At 39.2% G+C, this 22034-nt stretch overlaps 1 protein-coding gene across 3 annotated transcripts in view; it reads left to right on the forward strand.

Annotated features, from left to right (window-relative positions):
• The window catches only part of gphnb (gephyrin b), a 113333-nt gene that overhangs the window by 39421 nt on the left and 51878 nt on the right, over positions 1 to 22034 (forward strand). For all 3 annotated transcript variants that reach the window (XM_033990885.2, XM_033990886.2, XM_033990888.2), the window contains exons 2-6: positions 5987 to 6065; positions 13997 to 14054; positions 14504 to 14596; positions 18861 to 18955; positions 20094 to 20160. In XM_033990885.2, the coding sequence (XP_033846776.1) occupies positions 5987 to 6065; positions 13997 to 14054; positions 14504 to 14596; positions 18861 to 18955; positions 20094 to 20160 (392 nt within the window). The remainder of the gene's footprint in view (positions 1 to 5986; positions 6066 to 13996; positions 14055 to 14503; positions 14597 to 18860; positions 18956 to 20093; positions 20161 to 22034) is intronic.

The raw sequence follows: 22034 nt of genomic DNA on the forward strand, positions 1-22034 counted from the left end.
ATCCAGACAGTGGAGATATATGGTGTGATCGCTGGTCTGCATCAGTGGTAAAGCTTGCTCATAGGGTTTATATAGACTATAGTCAGTTTATTTGTTTACGTTATTTAATTTCAGGTGGTCTTATAGTAGTAGGGATGTTGCACTGATGAATGATGAGCAGTTTAAATTAAATTAAAAGTTGTTTTCAAAGTTAAATAAAAAAAAAAAAAGTTCAAATTTGAGATGTATCTTATTGTACTTTTTTTTTAGCCGACTATTGAAGTGATTAGCATTAGCCTAGTTGAAATGGCATGGACTTAAAATCAAAGAGGAGCACTTCCTGGATTACCACCTCATAATGTCACAAAATGGAACAATGAGTTTTGAGTTCTTAGATATTGACAAAATTTGCAGGATTACTCAAAATTTGTGAATTTAAACAAAACATGATGTGTTTTTAGCGAGGAAGCAACATGGCTAAAAACTCCAAAAGTCAATTTAGCATAGTAAAGACATTAAACACTCTTTTATTTATATTATAACAAAGAGTTTTACATATATCATAACAAATATTCAAAATTAGGTTAGCAAGCATACTGTGGAAAAACATATTGGGGCCTAAAACAGATCCTTGAAGTACACCATTGTTTACTCCAGGTAGCCAGCGCAGACAGCCTTGAACTTTAAATTATGTGTCATTTGAAGTTTTTTTTCTTTTTCTTGTTTAGACTAAGAAGTTGCTGCGGTTCCACTACTACTACTACTGCTACTACTACTACTGCTACTTGAATTGGAGCATGGCTGTCATCTCTATCTGTCTGGTGTATTCATCCGTGTACAGCCCTGTGATATAGTCCTCTGCTCTGTACTGTAGGGAGTGCTGTATGTCCCAGTGGAGTGAAACAGCGATCACACAAGCTGCTCCTGTCATTGCTCCTGTCATTGCTCCTGTCAGCGTGCAGTGTACAGTGTAGTCTCTGGAACTATGTCACCATGTCAATGCCAACGCTGTGATTATGGAGAGAAGAAAGGCCTGGTTTCGTTCTTCTCTAGTCAGTTTATTTTTCCATCCTAATTTAAAGGGAACGTATGCAAAATTATTATTAGTTATACAGCGTTAGAGCGCTTTGTGTATGTTGGATTATACTTGTTTTGTCTGAGTTTGAGGCTTGAATGCTCAGAGAATTTCCAGTTGAACCCATCACCTATGCCCGCCTACAGTCCAGTACAGTGCTTTTTATTAGAGATTGACCGTTATTGATTTCTTCATGACCGATGCCGATATTGAGTTTATAATCCACGGGAGCTAGCTCTACCGATATTTTGGTTCGATATATAGGTCAGATTTTGACCATTTTCCCCCAAATCTTATCACTCACAAACTTGTTTTACTACAACCTGGATAGGAGAGCAGTGTTTTCATTTTTTTGCAGTACCCTCTTTGGACAGATGTTTTAAAATAAAGCTTTATGTATATATTTTCCATGCAGCAGGTTGGGCCAAACAAAATATCGGCATCTGTTCGAGATGTAAAGCCGATAGCCAACATGCTGAAAAGTGCAAATATCACTCACTTGATATGTCAATCTATCTCTAGTTTTGATTTGGATGCAGAATTTTTGGTCAGTCGTGTTAATGCATAGTAATTTTGAAAAACTGCCTATAAAAATATAAAAAATGCCTATATTGACAATCCACTTCTCACTTCTGTAAAATGCTGCTTTGAAGAGGTGAGGCCAGGAAGTATTGTGGTGATGTTCAGAGAGACCATGGTCCATTCCCCATTTTTAGTTTAGTTTAGTTTAAAAGTTCAAGTCAGATTGAATTTCAGATGAATATTGTGGTTTATATTTTAAAATAGTACAATAAGCTACAGGCTCCATAGATGAAAACACAAATCCACTTTGATTGTCTTCATGTTTTCTGAATTGAATGTGTGGAGAACTTCGACGATCAGTAATTGCTTAGTTTAGAGTCAGAAGATCTCACATCGACATAAAATAATTTCTAACCGCTTTCTTCTTTCAAAAGTATGACATCAGCTCTCATCTTACCTATAGCTACTACATGAAAACAGCAGGGGGCTCGATCAAAGAGCATTGTATATGGGTCCCTTACTCCATGAATCGGCCTAATTAACCCATACAGGCTTTTCCAGTGCATCCTGTAATTCTTTAAGGGGGCAGGCCATGCTGGCTTTTTTATCTGATTTTTTTACACTGTTGCATCATTATGTTATGTTTAAATACTTAGATGGAGCTGTTGTTTGTCCGGAGCAGTCTATCTACCTTCTACTTTTTCAATTACGTTTTAATTAAGTGTTTTTACTGCTTGAAAATATATTGCCAAACTGTCTTTCTTTCTGTGAGTGTGAACGCCTTTCCACAGATTTGACCTGTAACTTGGCCTGGTGGCATCACTTGCTTGTCTCCATGAAGTTATATATGTTTAATGCCATACTGTGCAACGTTCCAGGCAAAGCGATAACATCTTCATAGAGTTAACCAGGTGCAGGTGGCATACTCTCCAACAGAAAAGTTACGCAGTGCAGCTTTAAAAAGGGGGTATTATTCAAAACGGACTTTTCTGGAGCTTTCTACCATGTTATATCGCTGCCTGAAGAGGTTTTAGATGTCATCCATGCATGTTTGAGTAATGTGGCGATCTCCATAAAGCATGATACAAAACAATACACTACAACTTCACAAACCTGATGCGATGTGGAGTAGTTTCATTAGTGGAATGCACACCGATTGCGTTGTGATAGCGCTCTGAAGGGGGAGTGACTCGGAGAAGTATATCTATCATATCATATATACAATAAAAGGTAACATGACGATCTTAAATATGTTACGTGTGAGCTGTTAATACCCCATAGATGTGTAAAATGACTCCTCCCACCTCTGGATACAAGACCTGTAGCATTTTGACTTTGCAGGTGACTCAAATCATCTTGCAGTATTAGTTCTGGAAAAGTCCAAGAGGCGGGGCTTAGCAGGTGGGCGCTGTATCACACTTTGTATTCCTTTGAAACCATTTCCACTGCAGATTTCACACACATTTGATTGTCGTATTGTTTGGCTTGTGTTCCCTCCGTTACATTAGCAGAGGATCGCCACTCTCCTCCATCGCGGTCTCTTCTGCACCCAGGACTTCCCCGCGTTGCACACGCACACACACGCACACACGTACACGGAGGGATGGCGGAGCCGCGGTACCCGATTTTGACAGTGCATGTTGATTGGTTCAGAACAGTTGCTGCCTCTTTGTAGGAGAGAGGAGCAAGCTATTTTTAGATCAAGGGGAAGCAGAGAGAGTGAGAGAGGGAGAGAAGGAGAGGGGGAGAGAGGAGGAGAGAGAGAGGGCGCAGGCTTGTGAGGAACACTGCAGTCTTGAAGGAAGTTCCCTGGTTTTTATGCAGCAAGTAGTTTTGTTCCATGTGCGTATAGATCGAAGGTTGGAACAGCAGAATTGGGTGACATATTTGAAAGTAATGTCCAATAGTTGACCAAGTGGAGTTCTTAGTCTAAAAATGTGTTCCTCTTTCTTCATATAAGTTATGCCAAGGAGTTGTATACATTTTTGTGAAGTATATATCAGAAAAAGGTTGAGATTTTAACCATTTTTGTTGTAAGCAGTCAAAATGTCCATAGTATAGCCCATAAAACAGTCTATCTTTTATAACACATTCGAGAGGCTGAGGTGGCTGGTGGTTCTGCTGCTGTGATACAGATTTGGGGTCTATAACCGAAATGGAATAGAGTGGAGAGATAATGCACTTCTGTGAATAAGGCACACTTTGTTTTAGGGATGACCGTCATATCCCTCATATCGTTTCAACATCGGGGAAATATCGATGTTAGCTGAAACTGACAAAAAAATCGATTGAAATACTTTTTGTTATTATTTTTACAACAGTGAAAAGTATTTTGTGATATTTACTTAAAGTTTAAATAAGTTTGTGGGCATTGTTATGGATTTTAAAAGCTAAATATCAGTTATCGGCTGAAAAGTGAAGGTGTGTGGAGTTCAAAAACACAGTGGAGCACTTCCTGTATTACCACATGATGACATCACAAGGTGGAACAGAGTGTTTTCTGCTTGAGAGATGAACTCAGCCTAAATATGCAAGGTTTGTGTGTTAAACATATGTGAATGAAACAAAACATAACTCCAAGTATGTTTGTGATGAGGAAACAACATTTTAACGAAGATCAGAAAATAGCGTAATATGTGCTGCTTTAAACTAGAGCTGCCTGACATGACAAAGAGATACGATACTGCGCTATGTGAATATACTTTTTGGCACAATAAGTTCAGTTAAATTAAAGTAGAAAATGCACATGCCTTCATTTACTAGTCAAACTGGGTCAAAATAAAAAAAAAACATAAGAGATTAAACCGAGACCAACCCAAGTCTAATGTAAAACTTAATATGGAAAATCAAGAATCCAATCTGCGTTTTTGTCCATTTTACTTTCCAAAAACGAACTTTGAGTTGCTGCGATATATTGATGTTCTTGCGATATCGATAATTTCATCAGCCAATATTGAGTTATCGATATTTTCATGATATATTGTGCAGCTCTGCCACAAACCTCACTCAAACACTCATCTCGTACTGCCGGTGGCGCAACCTCAGTGCAGCACCCAGGGATCCATGAATCTTCAGTTGCTCAGTGCTACAAAGCGACACGGTTAGCCTTCTGGTAGCTAGCGTATATTGGGTTGATGGGGGAATCTAAAGTGTCCGAAATAAACCCACCTATTGTTATTAACGACTTTTTGGGACACCTTTACTCCTCGCCGATCTGCACACTTTCCCCTCTGTCTTTCTCTCCTCTCTCTCCTTGTCAGTCTACATCCATCCCCCAGTCTGCGATGACTCACGGGGCCCCCACCCTTCTGTGGCCCCCACCTGCTCCAGTCAGGGGCCTCTCCTCATTACACAGTGAAGGAGGTGTGGGTCTAGGTCAATGACGTCTACCAACACTATATTGGATTTGGGTTGTTGGGCAAGCGAGATGAAAAAATACATTAGTGTGTGCTCTGAGGTCACTGTGTGTTGAAATTACTACAGACCTTAGTGTGGATGCGTCACTCTCTACCAGAAAGAAGTAGCATTCTTGGAAAATACAATGCACAAATAAATGTCCAGACGTTATTGACAAAAAATCTCAAAAATGTTCTAATATCAAGGCAAAGATTAAAGCCACTGTACCTAATTAGCATCTTAATTATTCACTGCGATGAGATTATATGCGTGTTTCACAAGACCAGAGCATAGTTTTGCCACCTCAGTAATGCTAACAACAGCTAGCATGCTAACAGGGCACATAACTTTACCTCCTGGTTCACGGACGAGGTTAAAACTGCTTAATAATTAGATTTGGACAGCACGTAGCAGTTTCATTTTGACCCCGAGGTTTTTTTTGTTTGTTTTTTTTTACAATATATTTGTACTGGGGCAAGAGACGTATGTCAAAAACTTAAAGATAGTGACTTTTTGGAGTTTTCTACCTTGTTATAATGTTGTTTTCTCATCAAAAACATACGTGAAGTTGTTTTGTATGTCATCCATTATTATTCGAACGCTCCTTAAGGTTAATATACGTTTATGATACAGAACAATATACTACAACTTCACAAACCTGATGCGATGTGCAGTAGTTTCATTAGCTGGATGCACACCAATTGTGTTGTGATAGCACTCTGAGAGGGGGAGTGACAGCAAGGAGAGCGAACTGAGGGGGGACTCAGAGCATCAAAAACGAAACTGAAACTTGTTGAGATGTTGTTTTTCGTGAATACAGCATTTCCAAAACAATAAAAGATATCTAAATATATGTAATCTATTTTACATATGCCGTTAATACCACATAGAAGTGTATTAATCTGTCTTAAACCATATTTTTTTATTTGATATGTCACTTATAAAGAAAAGCAATGTAGATTTTCTCGCACCATTTAACCTATATGTTTATATTCTTTTTTTTTCTCTCTGCAGTGAGTGACAGCTGCTATCGAAACCTGGCAGAGGACCGCAGTGGTGTCAACCTCAAAGACCTCATCCACGACCCCTCCCTGTGAGTCCTGGCCTTTGGTTATTAAGCTCTAAAAATACATACATGACTGACAGCACGGACCATGCAGACACAACCAGTGAATTCCCCCCCGTAACCTAAACAACGGGAATTATCCTGTCGGGAAGTCCATTTGAGTTTGACTGGAGGAGGAAGAGGTTTAAGAAGTGTCTGGTATGAGCCTGGGTGAGATTTGAACTGGAAACCGTCCAGTCAGTGAGCGAGTGTTTAACCCATTGCTCCACTGTCACTCTATGTACAGATCTCATGTATATACTCAGTGATATTAGCAGAACAAGTTTGTGTAAGACTACAGTAAGTGGGCAAGTGTTTAACCCATTGCACCACTGTCATTTTGTACTTCACATTAAGCAGATTATGAAAGAAGTGTGAAGTTTGAACCGGCAACCCTTCAGTAAGCGGGCAAGTGCTCAACTGCCACTCTCTATAGAAATGTCATATATACATGAACTGGTGACCCTCCAGAAAGTTGGCAAGTGCTTAACCCACTGCTCCTCTGGAAATTCCTGGAGAGAGGTTATCTACACTCTGCCCTAACATATTACAACAGAATGGATTTGCTTAAGATTTGAACTGGCAACCCTCCAGAGATTTGGCAAGTGCTTAAACCACTGCTCCCCTGTCACTATCTGGAGAGAAGTCATGTACACTTCACTTTCAGCAGATTACAGCAGAATGGGGTCAGGTGAGGTTTGAACCGGAGACCATTCAAAAGCGGGCAAGGGCTTAACCCACTAAACCACTGTCACTTCCTGGAGAGAAGTCATGTGTATTTTAACTTAAACAGTCTACTACAGAATGACTCTGCGAAAGATTTGAACCAGCGACCATCCAGTTAGCGGGCAAGTGTCAAATGAGTTTGTGTAAGATTAGAACTGGCAACCCTCTGGTAAATGGGAAAGTGCTTAACCCACTACTGCACTGTCACTTTTTGGAAAGAAGTTTTATGTGAAAAAAATAATCAATCATAATAGATTTATATTGGAGTTAACAGTCACATCTTTAAGGAACAATAGCTACTTATAATTTTTTTTTACATTACTGTCGGCCATTTTTAGAGTAACCAACAGCCAATGAGAACGTGCGTTTGACTTCACGAGCCATTTGATTGGATGTCGATTTTGGATGCTGTGATGACATAATATGATTTGTCAAGCATTTTTTTCAACTACTGAAATGAGTAGCCAAAAAGGTTTTCAACTAAGAAAACCGCTACTTCAAATTATACATAATATTACTCAAGTAGAAGCAGTCGTCGTCTTCTCTGTTGTCCAAGAAAATATTTAAAGAGCCTGTAGCCTATTTCTTCAATGTATTGGAGCTAAATTTGGTTTGGCCCAGTGCAGATATAGTCTATAAGCAGCTGTTGAGGTCATCAGGATGTGCGCGTTAGCATGCTTGTGGTTGTTAGCATGTCTCACTTCTGATCTCTGTTGTAAAAAAAACACTTATAAACTCGCATAAGGTAAGAAAGGAATAACTTTGGACCATTGCAAAGTGTTGAAGATGAACTAAATGGTGGTGCGATTCCAGCTCCCACAGATGAATGCTGTTGTTGTGTCCTTGGGCAAGACACTTAACCCAAATCGCCCCTAGTGTGCGTACACTGGTGTATGAATGTGTGAGTGGTTCCTTGATGTAAAGCGCTTTGAGTGTTTTGAAATTGGAAAAGGGCTATATAAAAATGTGACTATTTAATTCAGTTTTTCACGTTTTTGAGAAATTACATACAGTGTCTTTAAATAATGCCCCAAATCTGATATTTTTAAAGAATACACCAAAAAAATATAACAGTGCCAGAAACGTTGTTCAAACCATGTAATATTGTCAAAGCTTTTATCACTTTTAGACTCACAATGGGAATAGTAACCAAAACTTTTACTCAACACAAGTACAAGTAAAAGTAACTGTACTACCCAACGCGGCTCCAGTCTACCTCCACTGTGGGAAGAAAGAGAGATAGAGACACAGAGAGAGGAGAGATAGAGAGAAGGAGAGCTGCAGGACGTGTAACATAAGCCCTAATCACAGTCTGGGTGCTGCACACACAACACAGGGCCGTGCCGACACATGTCATCCATCAGGGGGCAGTGCGTGTGTGTGTGTCTGTGTGTGTGTCTGTGTGTGTGTCTGTGTGTGGAGGAGGGGGGGCAGCCGGAGGTGAGCTTGAGAAATGATGTGCAGAATGAGAACACACCACACAAGCTCAAGGACAGAGACTGCAGCTACAGGTGAAGCAACATGTCTCTGTTTGGGAGGGAGATGGATTTTTTTTATATAGACGGGTTGTTTTTAGTTCTTCAAGGCGCTGCACCTTATTTTTCCTGTCTTTAAAAATGTGCAAAAACAGAATTTGTTCATTTGAAATTGTTTGCAGAGGTCCAAAGTTTTTCCTTACTTAGCTTATACATTCTAATTATTCATATCTAGGGTTATAAAAAAATAGAGAGTGCTACCATTTAATGTTGAAAATGTGTTTTTTTTATCATCATGGTGTCAGAATCAGTATCAAGTATCAAGTTTATTTGTTAGTATCGAAATCGAGTGTGAATTATTAAAGAAATTTGCAGCTGGTGTCATCAACCTTCCTTGGGAGGTTAAGCTAACTAGAGGCACTGCTCTGTCTGCTCTGTAATTCAAGTTAGCTTTGTTTTAACACAATCTGACCGTAAAGAACTAACTCAGTTGAAACTACAACAGGTATCTTGGTTTGTGCTGTTAAACATGTCCCTCTAACATAACATTTTCAGTCACAAGCTAGCTAGCATTCGGCAACATTTTTTCAGTTAGTCACTCTCACTTTTTTGTTGAAAATAAACAAACACTTAAACAGGACCATGAACGCTTCAATTGTTCACAGCCTCCTGAAAATGTGTTTTTTTAAATCCATTTTGTATTTTTTGAGTTTCAGACTAAACTTTTCGGTAGTGTGATAATGTCTGCATTGTGTCACCATGGTAACTGCTGAACATTCTTCTATAGACACACATGTAAAACCCCTTCAGTGTGATGTCACTGCAAAGTATTAATAGTTTTGATTCTAGTTTTAGAATCTTGTACCAGATTTTATGGCAGTCCTACTTTCTGTCTTCACTTCTTCTTGAGACAACAACTTAACCTTGCAGTAAACTTCGTTGTTGTCCATAGTATTTGTAGTGTCATGACAGTATTTCAGATTTGAGCTCTCAACTTTCTATTCCATCACAGTTTTTGACCTGTGGAAGCATCTCAGATTGGAACAACCTTACTACCATCGTATAATGGACTCCAAACCACTACTCCTTCCCTCTGAGGAGAGAGGAGTACAAGATCCTTCAATTATTAACACACCCAAGCTAGCTTCTGTGGCTGTGGTCTGCAGTCGCACCAAAGCTTTCAAAGTATCATGTCGCTATTATATTCATGGACCCGTCATCTCTGCTTTCAAGGCCAAAACCATAGACCATTCCATCCAACATTAAGGAGTTACTATAACGGGAATCGTACCCACACCTCAGCTAAAAGGCCCGTCTTCAAACCAGGACTACTCCTTGTTCCCATCTCACAGAAAAGCTTTGTGTTGTACGTTTTAGCGCGACATTTGGATAAAAGTATTGAAATGTTTCTGACGATATTTCGAAATTTAGTTGAAATTTTGTCTTAGGAAAATAAAAGTTTAGCAGTGACAAGATTCAGTGGAATTTAAAGGGGCTAAACTTGCCTGTACACAAGGGTCAAAAGGAATGAGGCCGCCGTGAGGCCAGGAAGTGAGGTATGTTGTTAGCATGCTAGTTGTTGTTAGCATTATATTAACCGTAAAACTCCAGTCTGCCTTCTGAAAGTTGTGAAAAGCGCTTATAAACTCATCAGGGTGAATAATTCGGGTGCTCGGAATGACTTTGAACCACTGCCAACTGTTTAAAATGAACTAATTGTGTTTTTCCACATTTTTAAAACAGTTAAAACCAGGTACAATGTCTTTAACGTTGAAAGAATTAGATAAAGACATGAGTGAGGTGCTATGATTGTTTAATGGGTTGAGCATGTACACACTTTTGTCATAAATTTTGAAGTATTTTAAACATGCCCAAGAGCTTTAAAGGTACACTATGTAACTTTTCGTTTGACCGGTCACTACTATTGTCTTCATGGAGGTGTTATTGCATTGCCTGGAATGTTCCACAGTATAGTCTTCAGTTGTTCTGTCTTGCATTTGCTCCATTGCAGGTGTTTAAATTGCTTGAAAAATACTTGCACTGTTACTGAGAGCGAGCTGTCCACAGATCTGACCTGTAACGAGTAGTCTGAAGGCGTCGACCCGATTGTCTCCATGGAGATAGTTTATTATCACTAGCGCTCTTCCTGAGTGGTCACGTGATGTTGTTGTGACGTGGCGCGTGAGAGTAAAAAGGCCCCCTCGTCCCGGTTTAATGTCCCATGGGTATACAGTCCTGATGGTGCTGTCTTCTTACCGGTGGAGACAGGATGACAGCGCCATCTGCAGTCTGACTTCTTCATGTCACAGCAACATCATCATGTGACCACTCTGAGGAACACAGTTAGAGAGCTGTCCAAACTGTCAGATATGAAAACAAACTAAACGTCGGTCTGGAAAAATAAATTATCAGAAGGCTGGATGGAACTCATTGGTCCATGGAGATAAGTTTAATGCCATACTGTGGAAAATACAAAGTACAAGCAATAAGGATCCCATGGAGACACAGGGAGGGCATCTGATACACGGGGACATTTCAGAACGTACTTGTAAAGGTCTAAACGTACAGGGTTAGCAGCGTTTACACAGGAGACACAAGGACATTCAGTTTTCAAAGGAAATTATTTAATCTAAACTATTCATTTTAGTCTCAATTTGATTTTAGTTTCGCAGCTGTTTGAGTGATAGATACAATATTGTTTTTTTACAGCAAATATATAACTAAACAAAATCCATGCCCAGATATTGTGTTGACTCTGGGATTGACTGACATATGTTCCCGCTGCACTGCACAAAAATCTTCCCAAGACGCACTCACAAAAACGTCTAGTCAACAACATACTGCCGCTTTGTGCAAAAATGGCATCCCCGATAGTTAGAAAAAAGAAAAGAAAAAGAAAAAAGAAACATTTGGCTGGCTCGCTCACTGCTCCTCTGCTTCAGACAGGATGGAGAGGTTGCCGTGGAAACCAGGAAGGAACCCCAGCTATTCGAGTCGAGCATATTTTCATTTGTGCTGCACCAGAACCAAACACGAGAGACAGACAGAGAGAGAGATAGACAGAGAGAGAGACAGACAGAAAGAGAGAGAGAGAGAGACAGAGAGAGGGGGGGATAGAGAGAGAGGAGAGAGAGACAGAGAGCAGAGAGAGACAGAGAGAGAGAGGGGAGAGTGAGAAGAGAGAGAGAAAGACAGAGAGAGAGGCTACATAGAAGTGTTTCAACTCAGATAACCTATAAATTGTGATGTCATAATTTCAGATGGAGGGCAGGGGACTTAAGCTGTTTTTGAAAGAAATATACAAACTTAAAGCCACAGTAACTTTTTTTTTGCCAAAGACTAGAAAATAGACTAAAATAATGTTTCTCATTGGCTGTTGTATGTTACACTGAAAAATATGTGTCATGACCGTGAACAGGCTTGCATCTCCACAAACCTGACTCTTATTGGGCCTGGAGCAGGCCATATAAATGCTGTTCCTTTGACTATATCCCCCACAGTAAAACTATAAAAAACATGAACCCTAGGCAATAAAACGGGGTCCATCTCCATGAAGAATGTTCCAAAGTACGGCTTGAACTTTATATTTCCATGGTAATAGGGTTGTTAAAAGCATCGAAAATAAGATACTTATTCTGCGTACACTGGTGCGTATGGTGTCTGCGTACACTGGTTACACTGGTGTATGAATGTGTGTGTGAATAGGTGGGTGATTTCCTGATGTAAAGAGGTTTGAAGGTGGAAAAACACTATATAAAAATGTGACCATATACTATGAACATTTAATTGATACTAAAACTAGTATCAAAACTAGATACTCATTTGAGCTGGTATCGATACTAAAAAAGCCACAGGACAGAAATTAACCTTTCCTGAATATCTTTAGAATGAACTGAGCTGTATCAGGACAAGTATAAGACACATAGACTAGTATACACACATGGACCACTATTGAACCTACCTGGACACTGAGGTATTACACAGATATAAGGCCACATGGGAATATAAAAGAAAGAACTGTGATTTAACACATTTTTCTAGCAGCTTAAATTAAATAAAGAGTTAGTTGTTTATTTGTATTTGTCTGATCATAACTACTGTGCAATTTAGATGAGTTTTGGCCCTTGTCAACATTATAGTTGCTAGGTAACTGTTGCAGAATTACCTCTTTTACCAAGTCTGCTACCTGTGTTCAACCAGGAAGTAAACTTAACAACGTTCACTTTTTGTGATTTGTTTCCACCCTGTGATGTCATCAAGTGGTATTTTAAAAGGTTGTCGTAAGTTATCAGCTACCTTTTACCTGTAGTTCAGTAGACATTGGCAGTTCCAGGGTTTAACGTATCCAAATGATTCCAGTGAAAGTTTTTGGAGGTTACAAACATAGTGGAGCTCTTCCTGTATCACCACGTGACATCACAAGGTGGAACAGAGTGTTTTCTGTTGGAGAGAACACCTCCTAAATATGCAGGATTTGTGTATTAAACATGTGTGAATGAAACAAAACACAACTCCGGGTTTGTTTGTGATGAGGAAACAACATTATAACATAGCTCAGAAAATAGCGCAGTATGGGCCCTTTAAGCGTAACTGTCTGACGATCCAAGTTTGTATCGCATTTTTGGTGGGCGGCAGAATTTAGCCCTCTCCTTAAGTGTTGCTGGTGCACGGGAGGCGAGATGCAGCCGTCGTCCCAAAATAGAGCTCCCATGTGAAAAAAGAGAAGCTGGTTACATAAGCCGTGTCTGTGCAGAGGCTTCACCTTGAGCCCGGGGTTGTTCTAACTCAGCTGCAGTGCCCCGGGTGGCCACAGGAGGGCGCTGTAGATCACACTTTGGACGAGTAACGTGTGTGTTTAACGGGGCCGGTCAAGGGCATTCAGGAGGAACTGGAGTAAGCTGCTTCGATGATTTTTGGATAATTTGTATTGTAGTATTTTTCTTACAGGTTGTATTGCTAATTAAAAGTAGGACTACAGTTAGTTGTTTTTGTAGTATAAGTAGTTAAGAAGGTAGTTTTATCTCCGTAAATGTACTTGCTGTTTGACAACATTTGACAACATATGAAAAGGTGTGTTACACAGTAAAATTACAGCTGCCATCATAGACTAAAATACTATTACTATGAAGCTGTAGTAATATTGCATACTCCTATTACTGTAACAAATACTACTACAACTTCTACTACTACTGAAGGTATGTACATTTGACAATATCCGAAAAGGTCTGTTCCACGTACTACAATTATGGCTAATATCACAAGTTAAAATACTACTACAACTACAAATTGTGCATACTTTTACCACTATAACAAACTACTCCTACTGCAACTATTAGGCTACTACAGTTTATAACTACAAATAGTAACTAGTACTATTTCTCCATACGTTGTTACTGGTTGTACTACTAAATAAAGGTTTTTGTAGTAGAACCACTTTAGTAAATTACACTTGCAGTTGAAAAGAATATATACTTTTGAGAGTATGTGGTCAATGCAATCCTTCTACTATTACTACAAATACAGCTATAACAAACCAAAAATACTGCTACTACTACTAATACAACAACTTTTGCATACTGCTACTATGAAAACAAACTACTACTATGACTGTTGGGCTACTACTTGATAACTATGACATGCACACTACATGTACTACACAATACTACAATTATGCCTGCGTCGCACTGCTGATTACCCATGTCTCATGTGTTTTTCCAGGTTGGGAGGAATGATCGTGGCGTACAAAATAGTGCCAGATGAAATAGAAGATATTAAGGTATGATTTCCTGATATTTGCAATGTGCTCTGTGCACAGCAGCACACAAGTGAGCTCACTGTCTCAAAGCTAACGGTCACTTCAGTCAGAGTCAATCAGAAAATGTAAAAACAACAAATAAACAACCTATTCAAATTCAGTTAGTATTATTGTTAACACTGAGACACAAACACCTCAGTGTTTGTGTCTCAGCTCCCTGTCCATTGCCTGATTTTTAAATATTTATTCATTTTAGTTGACTCTGCAAAACCCTCATAGAGATACAATTAGACAGGAAGTAGTGACACTAACAGTGAGGTTGTCGGGTGCTGTTGTGCACAGAGCCAATTATTTTCAAAAATGTTACTGTTGTAACATTGTATGTTGAAAACTGTGATTGCTAGTGTATTTTTTACATGTTTTTGTGCAATCACTAATTTCAACTAAACTTATGTAATGGTATGTGACAGGATACACTGGTGGACTGGTGCGATGAAAAAGAACTCAACCTCATCCTCACCACCGGGGGCACCGGCTTTGCCCCGAGAGACGTCACACCAGAGGTAAGTCACAAGTTCAGCACTTTTCAATTTTACAACATTTAAAAGAACCGAATGTGCCATTTTGATTTCAGCTTTCTATATATGTTATGGAAGTATAATAAGATCTTATTACAGATCCATGATCCATGTCCTTAGACAGGAGGTAGATGTCGTCATTTGGTGTTTGGTTCACAGCAGTTATCAAATCAGAAAGCATCAGAATCAGCCTTATACACATCTGGCATTTGTGTTGCCAATTTCAATGCAGAAATCTGTTTGGTTTGATCTGAATATATAGTGAGAATGAGAAAAACTTGTATGTGTTCTCTATCTGCAGGTTTAGGCACAGGTGATCATTCAGTTGTGATGGTCGTGCCTTTTTAAACACAATGAGGCTGCATACAGGTCCTTTAATATGGAACAATTTAAAAGCCAAATACTGCATTATAGTCAGTTAAAGTAGAAATACAGTAGAATGATTCGTCTAAAGATCTGTCTAAACGTGTGAGCCGACATATTTGTTGATAGTTGATGACATATTGCAGTGTTGGCGCGTGGCTTTAGAGGACTAACAGTTCGGTAACACCTCTCACAGTACGGACACATCTCCTCCACTCCACATTCACACCAAGCGCAGCCAGGTTTGAAATCACCAAATCAAAGTCTGTATGAAAATAGTCTCAGATAAAAATAGAGCTGAGTGGACAAAGGACAAAGCGGTGGCTGTTGTTTCAGATGAGTCGTTATAATGCGCTGTAAGTGGTGAGGAGGCGGCACGTTCTATTTTTAGGCAAGGGTCTCCGTAAATTATTTTAAAAGAGAGGAATCTGTGGAGCCGAGCATTTTGAAGCAGGATTATTCAAACGTGTGTCAATTAATCGAAACACAAAGATACAGATATTTTTTTGGGAAGAAACAATATTATATTTAAAAGCTCAAAAAGTCTAAAGTGGTTTTGTGTCATCTGTGCATGTTTGAGTAATCTAGCGATCTTTGCTGGGCCATATTCGAACGCAGCAGTACACAGACTTTTTTTTTCATAAATACACAAAAGCATAATATAAAACAATACCCTACACCTTCACAAACCTGATACGATGTGCAGTAGTTTCATTTGCGTGATTGTGTTGTGATAATGCTCTGAAGGGGGAGTGACTTAGCGCACAGAACAAAAAAAAGGGGGGACTCTGAACTCCAAAAAGAAGTGAAACTTACTAAATATGTTAATATGTTGTTTTCGGTGAATATGGTATTTTCAAAACTAAATGTAACATGGTGTAATACTCGGGATTATACTACAGCAAGGGTGCTCAGACTTTTTCAGTATGTGAGCTACTTTTAAAATGATCGTGTCTGAAAGATCTACCACCTAATACAAAAATGTTAAACATATATTTATTTGTAAATGTATTATGAATTCTTACATGTACAGTGCATTTTGATGGACCTGGCACAACGTCATAAGATAATACTGCACAACACAATTGAACTTCTTACATGTTCATCATTACTTGAATGATGATTACTGCTCTGACTTGCACTGAATGGAATCAGTGAGGGATGTATAGTTCGGGCAGTAGCTTCTGACATCCAGGAGTAAAATTGCATTTTTCGTTTGAAAGCGATAACAGAGCTAATCATGTTGATTACGGTTTTGTCTTTTTTTATAGCCATAAAAATCATGTTAAAAGAAGTATCAGAATTTACTGCATTTTTTTCACACAACTACTTCTATTTTACACATCCATCTGTATGTTTTCTTTTATGCATCGAATAAATGAGTGTGAAAATCCCCGCATCACCCGCGCTCTCATTCGTCACCTTCGAGGGACAACAGAGGCAGATTACCCTAATGATGGTAAAATATTTAGATAGCCCCATGTCTCCACTTTGAGACGTCATTTGAATTTACATGAGATCACGACTGGTTGCGGAGTTACGCTGCTGGAAAGTCTGCAACCGCGCTCTATCGGCGACGATAGGATCCGACGCTATAGGGTTAAGCTAACTCGCGCTTGTTTATGTGTGTGCAGTGTCCATGATGTGACCTAGAGTTAAGGTGTAATCTGACTGTCCTGTATATTAGTCATGTGACTGGATGGATGACGGGACGTGATCTACCCAAAATGCCTTCGCGATCGACTGGTAGATCGCGATCGACGTAATGAACACCCCTGTACTACAGCTAGCTTATTTGCAACAAAACGTCCAATTCTAACGTACTAAAATGTCCAACTTGGTGCTAGTTTTTTCAAATGCTATCAGTTTCTTCCTGGCCCTATCTTCCCTCCTTCAACCCTGCGCAGACACATGTATTGGGGACAGCGGGTCCACTTTTAGTCCTATCTCTGGTCTGGATCAGCTCCGGTCTACAGCGTGTTAGCAGGAGGAGCAGACCTGTACAGTGTAGTGTAGCGATAAGGCTAACAGTGCTAATCTGATCGAAGCTAACGACACCAGACAGGCTAGCTCTGTGCCTGCCTATGTGTGCGGACACAGGTAACACACGTGCACAGATGAGGGGGAATTACACTTACTTCCCTAGTTTTTTTTTTGTTTGTTTTTTTTTGTTTAAAGTTTTATTTCCGTTTTAAATCATCAGAAAACTTCTCTGCCAGTAAGAAATCTCTATTTGTCCCTAGCTCTACTTTTTCTGTGGTTTAAAATGTGAAAAACACAACTAGTTAGGCCAGAGTGGAGTTTAATGCTAACACCAGCTAGCATACTTACAGTGTACCAGTGTTACTTCCTGTTTTTTGCACAATAAAAACAGTTCATAATTAGATGCAGACGATGCACAGCTGTCTCATTTTGAACCTAAGAGCTGCTTTTACAATATATCTGTACTGGGATGAGACGGAAGTTACTTTATTACATGAAAAAATGAGGTACAATCTCTAACTTTTTCTCACAAACTGCCACTTGATGAGTGCAAAACTATGGTTGATGAAGTAATAATTAGAACAAGATTAAAACCAGGTATATGCGCAAAAGCTCTGTACCCCATTTTCTCCATGTATTTGAGCAAAGATGTCTTGTCCCAGTACAGATATATTGCATAAGCAGCTCTTGAGGTCAAAATAACTACTACTGCATATAATTATAAAGTGTTTTATTATGACAGTGACAGTAGCTCAGTTGGCCGAGTGTTTTTCCTCAGATTGGAAGGTTGGATCTCGATATAAACACCATCGGTTGAGCGGTCAGATCCATTGACCCACAGGTTGGCAGTACAATTCGTTGTGTCCTTGGGCAAGACACTTAACCCCCCTCATCCCCAGTGTTTGCGTACATTGTTGTATGAATGTGTGAGTGGTCCTTTGCTGTAAAGTTCTTTGAGTGCCTTGACGGTGGAAAAGCGCTATATAAAAATGTGACCCATGACCGTTATTGTCCGATAAACATGAAGTGAGTCTTAGCATGCTAGTTGTTGTTAGCATTACCAAGACCCTGGACTGTGAAAGTTGTGAAAAGCGCTTCTTACCTTATCTCGGTGAATAATTCAGATGCTCACAATGCATGAGGTAAGCGAGGAATAACTTTGGACCACTGCAAAACGTTTTTAAGACAGTAAAATTCAGATACAGCGTCTTTAAATAAATGATGTTTCCATGGCGATTTTTCTATGAGATTGATATCGTGCTGATAATACTGGCTATTTTGACTACCGCTGCTTATAGGTTATGTATGAATAGAAAGATGTGCAGGTGAACCGAGCAGGAAAGAGAGAGGGAGGAGAGACGGAGATGGAGAGAGAGAGAGAGACGGAGAGGGAGGGAGGTCATATAAGGATCCTCGGACAGCTCGAAGCATCACTGTAAATCAATATGAGAAGGGCAGCCATGATGTGCTCAGTCTAGACATGATTCACAAACAACTGGATGCAATTATGAATGAAGCTAGTGGAACGTGTCATTTTAGTTCACTCTTCAGGCTGCATGTGCGTGTGGGGTTTTGAATAATGCATTTTTAGTACTGCGAAATAATGTGAATAGTACTGACAGTATTATAAAAGCTGAAGTGTTAGTAGTACTATTGTAGGCAGTAGTAGAGTTGTCATCATCACAGTACATTGTAAAAGTAAAATTAGAAGTACAATATGACATTAATAGAGACGTTTTTATTTGTATGATTGTGATTTTAGAAACATAACAAACAGGAGTTGTTTTATAGCTTGTTTAAGTAAATTTGTATATTAAAATGCAGCAAAAGTATTGTTCTGCGTATTGCTCAAGAGCTGTGGCACATAACATATATTTTGTCTCTTCTTGCGCTGTTGTTCCAGGCCACTAAAGAGGTGATCGAGCGCGAGGCCCCGGGGATGTCTCTGGCCATGCTCATGGGCTCCCTCAACGTCACACCGCTGGGCATGCTCTCTAGGTAACCCCCCCATATGACCACCGTACATATACAAACTAGGCCTACATCCACACATACTCTTATTGTACATACTGTCCAGGTAATGCCCATATACGTGCATTTACATACTGTACAGAGCTGCATGATATTGAACAAGAACTGTGATTTTGATGTTATTGGGATATTTAAGTAAAACAGTACATTCTTTAATATATTAGTGAAACTCGGTCAAATAAAAACCTAGCAAAAACCAGGACTACATCAAGGCTAACTTTGGACTCAAGAAGGAAAATAATCTTTACTTAATATAATCATAAAAACAGTGCATTTTGTTATCTGATGGAGAACCTTAATGTTATTGTGATAGTTATTTTGTTGCGATATCAATAATTGCATCAGCCAATATTGCAGTAGTGACACTTTTGTAATATTTGTGTAGCCCTAATACTTTAGGCCAGGGGTCTCCAACCTGTAGCTCTCCACCCCATTTCAAATAGCTCCCCAAAGGATTTATGAATTATATTTATTACGCTGAATAACTCAATGGTATGACTAGTAAATGTAAATGTGCCATTTTGAGCTCTCTGCCATTTCCGTTTTGTAAAAGTAGCTCACCAGAGGAAAAAGGTTGGACCCCAAGACCCCTGCTGTAGGCCGTATACTTACACAGGGGTGAAAGAAGTACTCAATTTTGCTACTTGAGTTTTTTTTTTGTTTTTTGCTCCGGTATCTGTACTTTTACTTAAGTACAAGTATCATATGAAAAAATAAAGAGTAAAAAGAAGTATTTCACACAGATTTTGAGGTTCAAATGTCTCAAACTATCATAAAAATACTTTTACTTTTCATCCCCTTAAAAAATTTAACAGAGTAGAAAGTACAGATATCTGCTCTCAAATGTAGTGAAGAAAAAGTAAAAAGTTGAAAATGTATTTAAGTAAAGTACAGATACCTAAAATTTGTACTTAAGTATAGAGTACTTCACTACTTTTACTTTGTTACAGTCCACTGCATTTACGTACATACTGCAGGCCTACATACTCCTATTGTATTGCTAGTGGGGCACGCTCCCGATAATACGCCTCAGTATTACCTCATGCACTTATTGTACAAATTATGATACAATGTGGTCATTTTGTGTGTTTTTGTGTCACTGCAGACCTGTGTGTGGGATTCGGGGGAAGACGCTCATCATAAACCTCCCAGGAAGCAAAAAAGGCTCACAGGTAAGAGGACTCACTGGCGCCCTCTGTCTGTCATAGGCATGGTGGCAAATATTGATTCTCTGACCATAATTTGAGCCTGAGTTTCTCCTCGTGTGTTGTTGGGCCATTGGAAACACACTGCACACATGTCCCTCCGTAGCAACGATGTGAGGGCAGACATTTGTGAATGAATAAATGGATGATACACTGGAGAAAGAGGAAAAGATGAGAGAGAAAAAGCCAGATGCCCTGACAGAGCGAGGGGAGTGAGTGAGAAAGATAGCGTGGGGCAGAGGTTGACAAGCTGCCACAACTACAAATGCATTTACATATAAGCTTTACCAGGTTAAAGACGGGATTTTTTGAGCTTTCTGCCATGATATAATGTTGTGGTCCCTTCAAAAACATGCCTAAAGAGGTTTTCAATGTCATCCATGCAGTAACCTAGTGATCTCTCCCAGGCCCTAATCAAACTTTCCTTACTGTTAGCTGTAAGAATCTGTACAATGCTCCGCCCACAATCCGACATCACCCACGCTCCCGCATGACAATTCCCCATAAATATATATAAGCATGATACCAAAACTGTACACAACAACTTCACAAACCTGATGCGATGTGCAGTAGTTTCATTAGCGAAATGCATGTTGATTGTGTTGTGATAGCGCTCTGAAGGGGGAGCGACTTAGCATAGAGAGCAAAGAGAGAGGAGACTCAGAGCATAAGACATGTTAATATGTTGTTTTCGGTGAATATAGCTTTTTCAAACAATAAAAGGTAATATGGTGATCTAAATATGTTATGTTAGCGGTTAATATCCCATAGAAGTGAAATACTCCCTCTTTAAAACTCTTAGGGTACTTAAACGGTACTTAACCCGGCTCCAGGTTGGGTTTGGACCAGTTTTGATTGGATTCTTTGGGCTTCTTGGGTAAAACTATAATTTCAGAATGTAATGAAGGTATTTATGCTAATGATGCTATGGAACGCTAGCTCATTAACTAGATGTAGAAAGTTGCTATTTATCTATGTGAAAAAAGAAAGAAAAACAATACTTCACCTCCTACTTCCTGTATGGGATCAAACACCCATAATGCAAACTGTAACATTACCATATACCTTTCTTATATTAAACCCCATAGACAGATAAACATAGTTGTGAAAATCTGAGTGAGAATTATTTTTACTTGACCAAAATAAGTGATCCTTGTGTATTTTGAAGACTACCACCCACCTTCACTACTGTCAGTGCTTGGCTCACACACACAGTCCCCAATCAATGCAGCCTCTAGTGCGTATACATAGCACTGCGCTCTCAATACGTCTGCTTCTTTTTATTCCTGTGTATTTTCAGGTTGGCCCCTGAAAAGACCTTTTTATAGATTTTGGGTTATGTGTCATGTTTATAATTGTGCAGTCATACTTTCTTATATTAGAATTCCTACAAAAAACAGGTAACAATACAACTATGTAATTTGTCTGGAATACAATATCATTCTAAAGCTATATTAGTTAGTTTAATACTGCTTAAAAATATCTGGTAATATCTTTTGTCATGTTAAAAAAGTGCTGTAGAAAAGCCAAAAGAAACTTCACCCACATAGAAATTCAAGCTGGTGCAAAAGTGGCCAGTAGAGGGCAGTGTCATATACAAATTCAACAATCAATTCTTTCTCAGAGGAGGACTGTGAACAGGTGACAAGGACTGGTATTCAAAAGAGCTTCTTTACTCAATTATAAATATATAACCATTTCTTTTTTTGGGACTTTTTTGGGAGCACATTTGAACATTTTAGTCCTAGTTTTTCACAGCTTAAACTGCAATTGAACTAACAAGATATTTGAGTACTTCTGAAAAAAGTTGTGGCCGTACTAGTGATGTGATGTGTGTAAAT

This window comes from Periophthalmus magnuspinnatus, chromosome 24, assembly GCF_009829125.3.
Source record: "Periophthalmus magnuspinnatus isolate fPerMag1 chromosome 24, fPerMag1.2.pri, whole genome shotgun sequence".
NCBI classification, from domain to species: domain Eukaryota; kingdom Metazoa; phylum Chordata; class Actinopteri; order Gobiiformes; family Gobiidae; genus Periophthalmus; species Periophthalmus magnuspinnatus.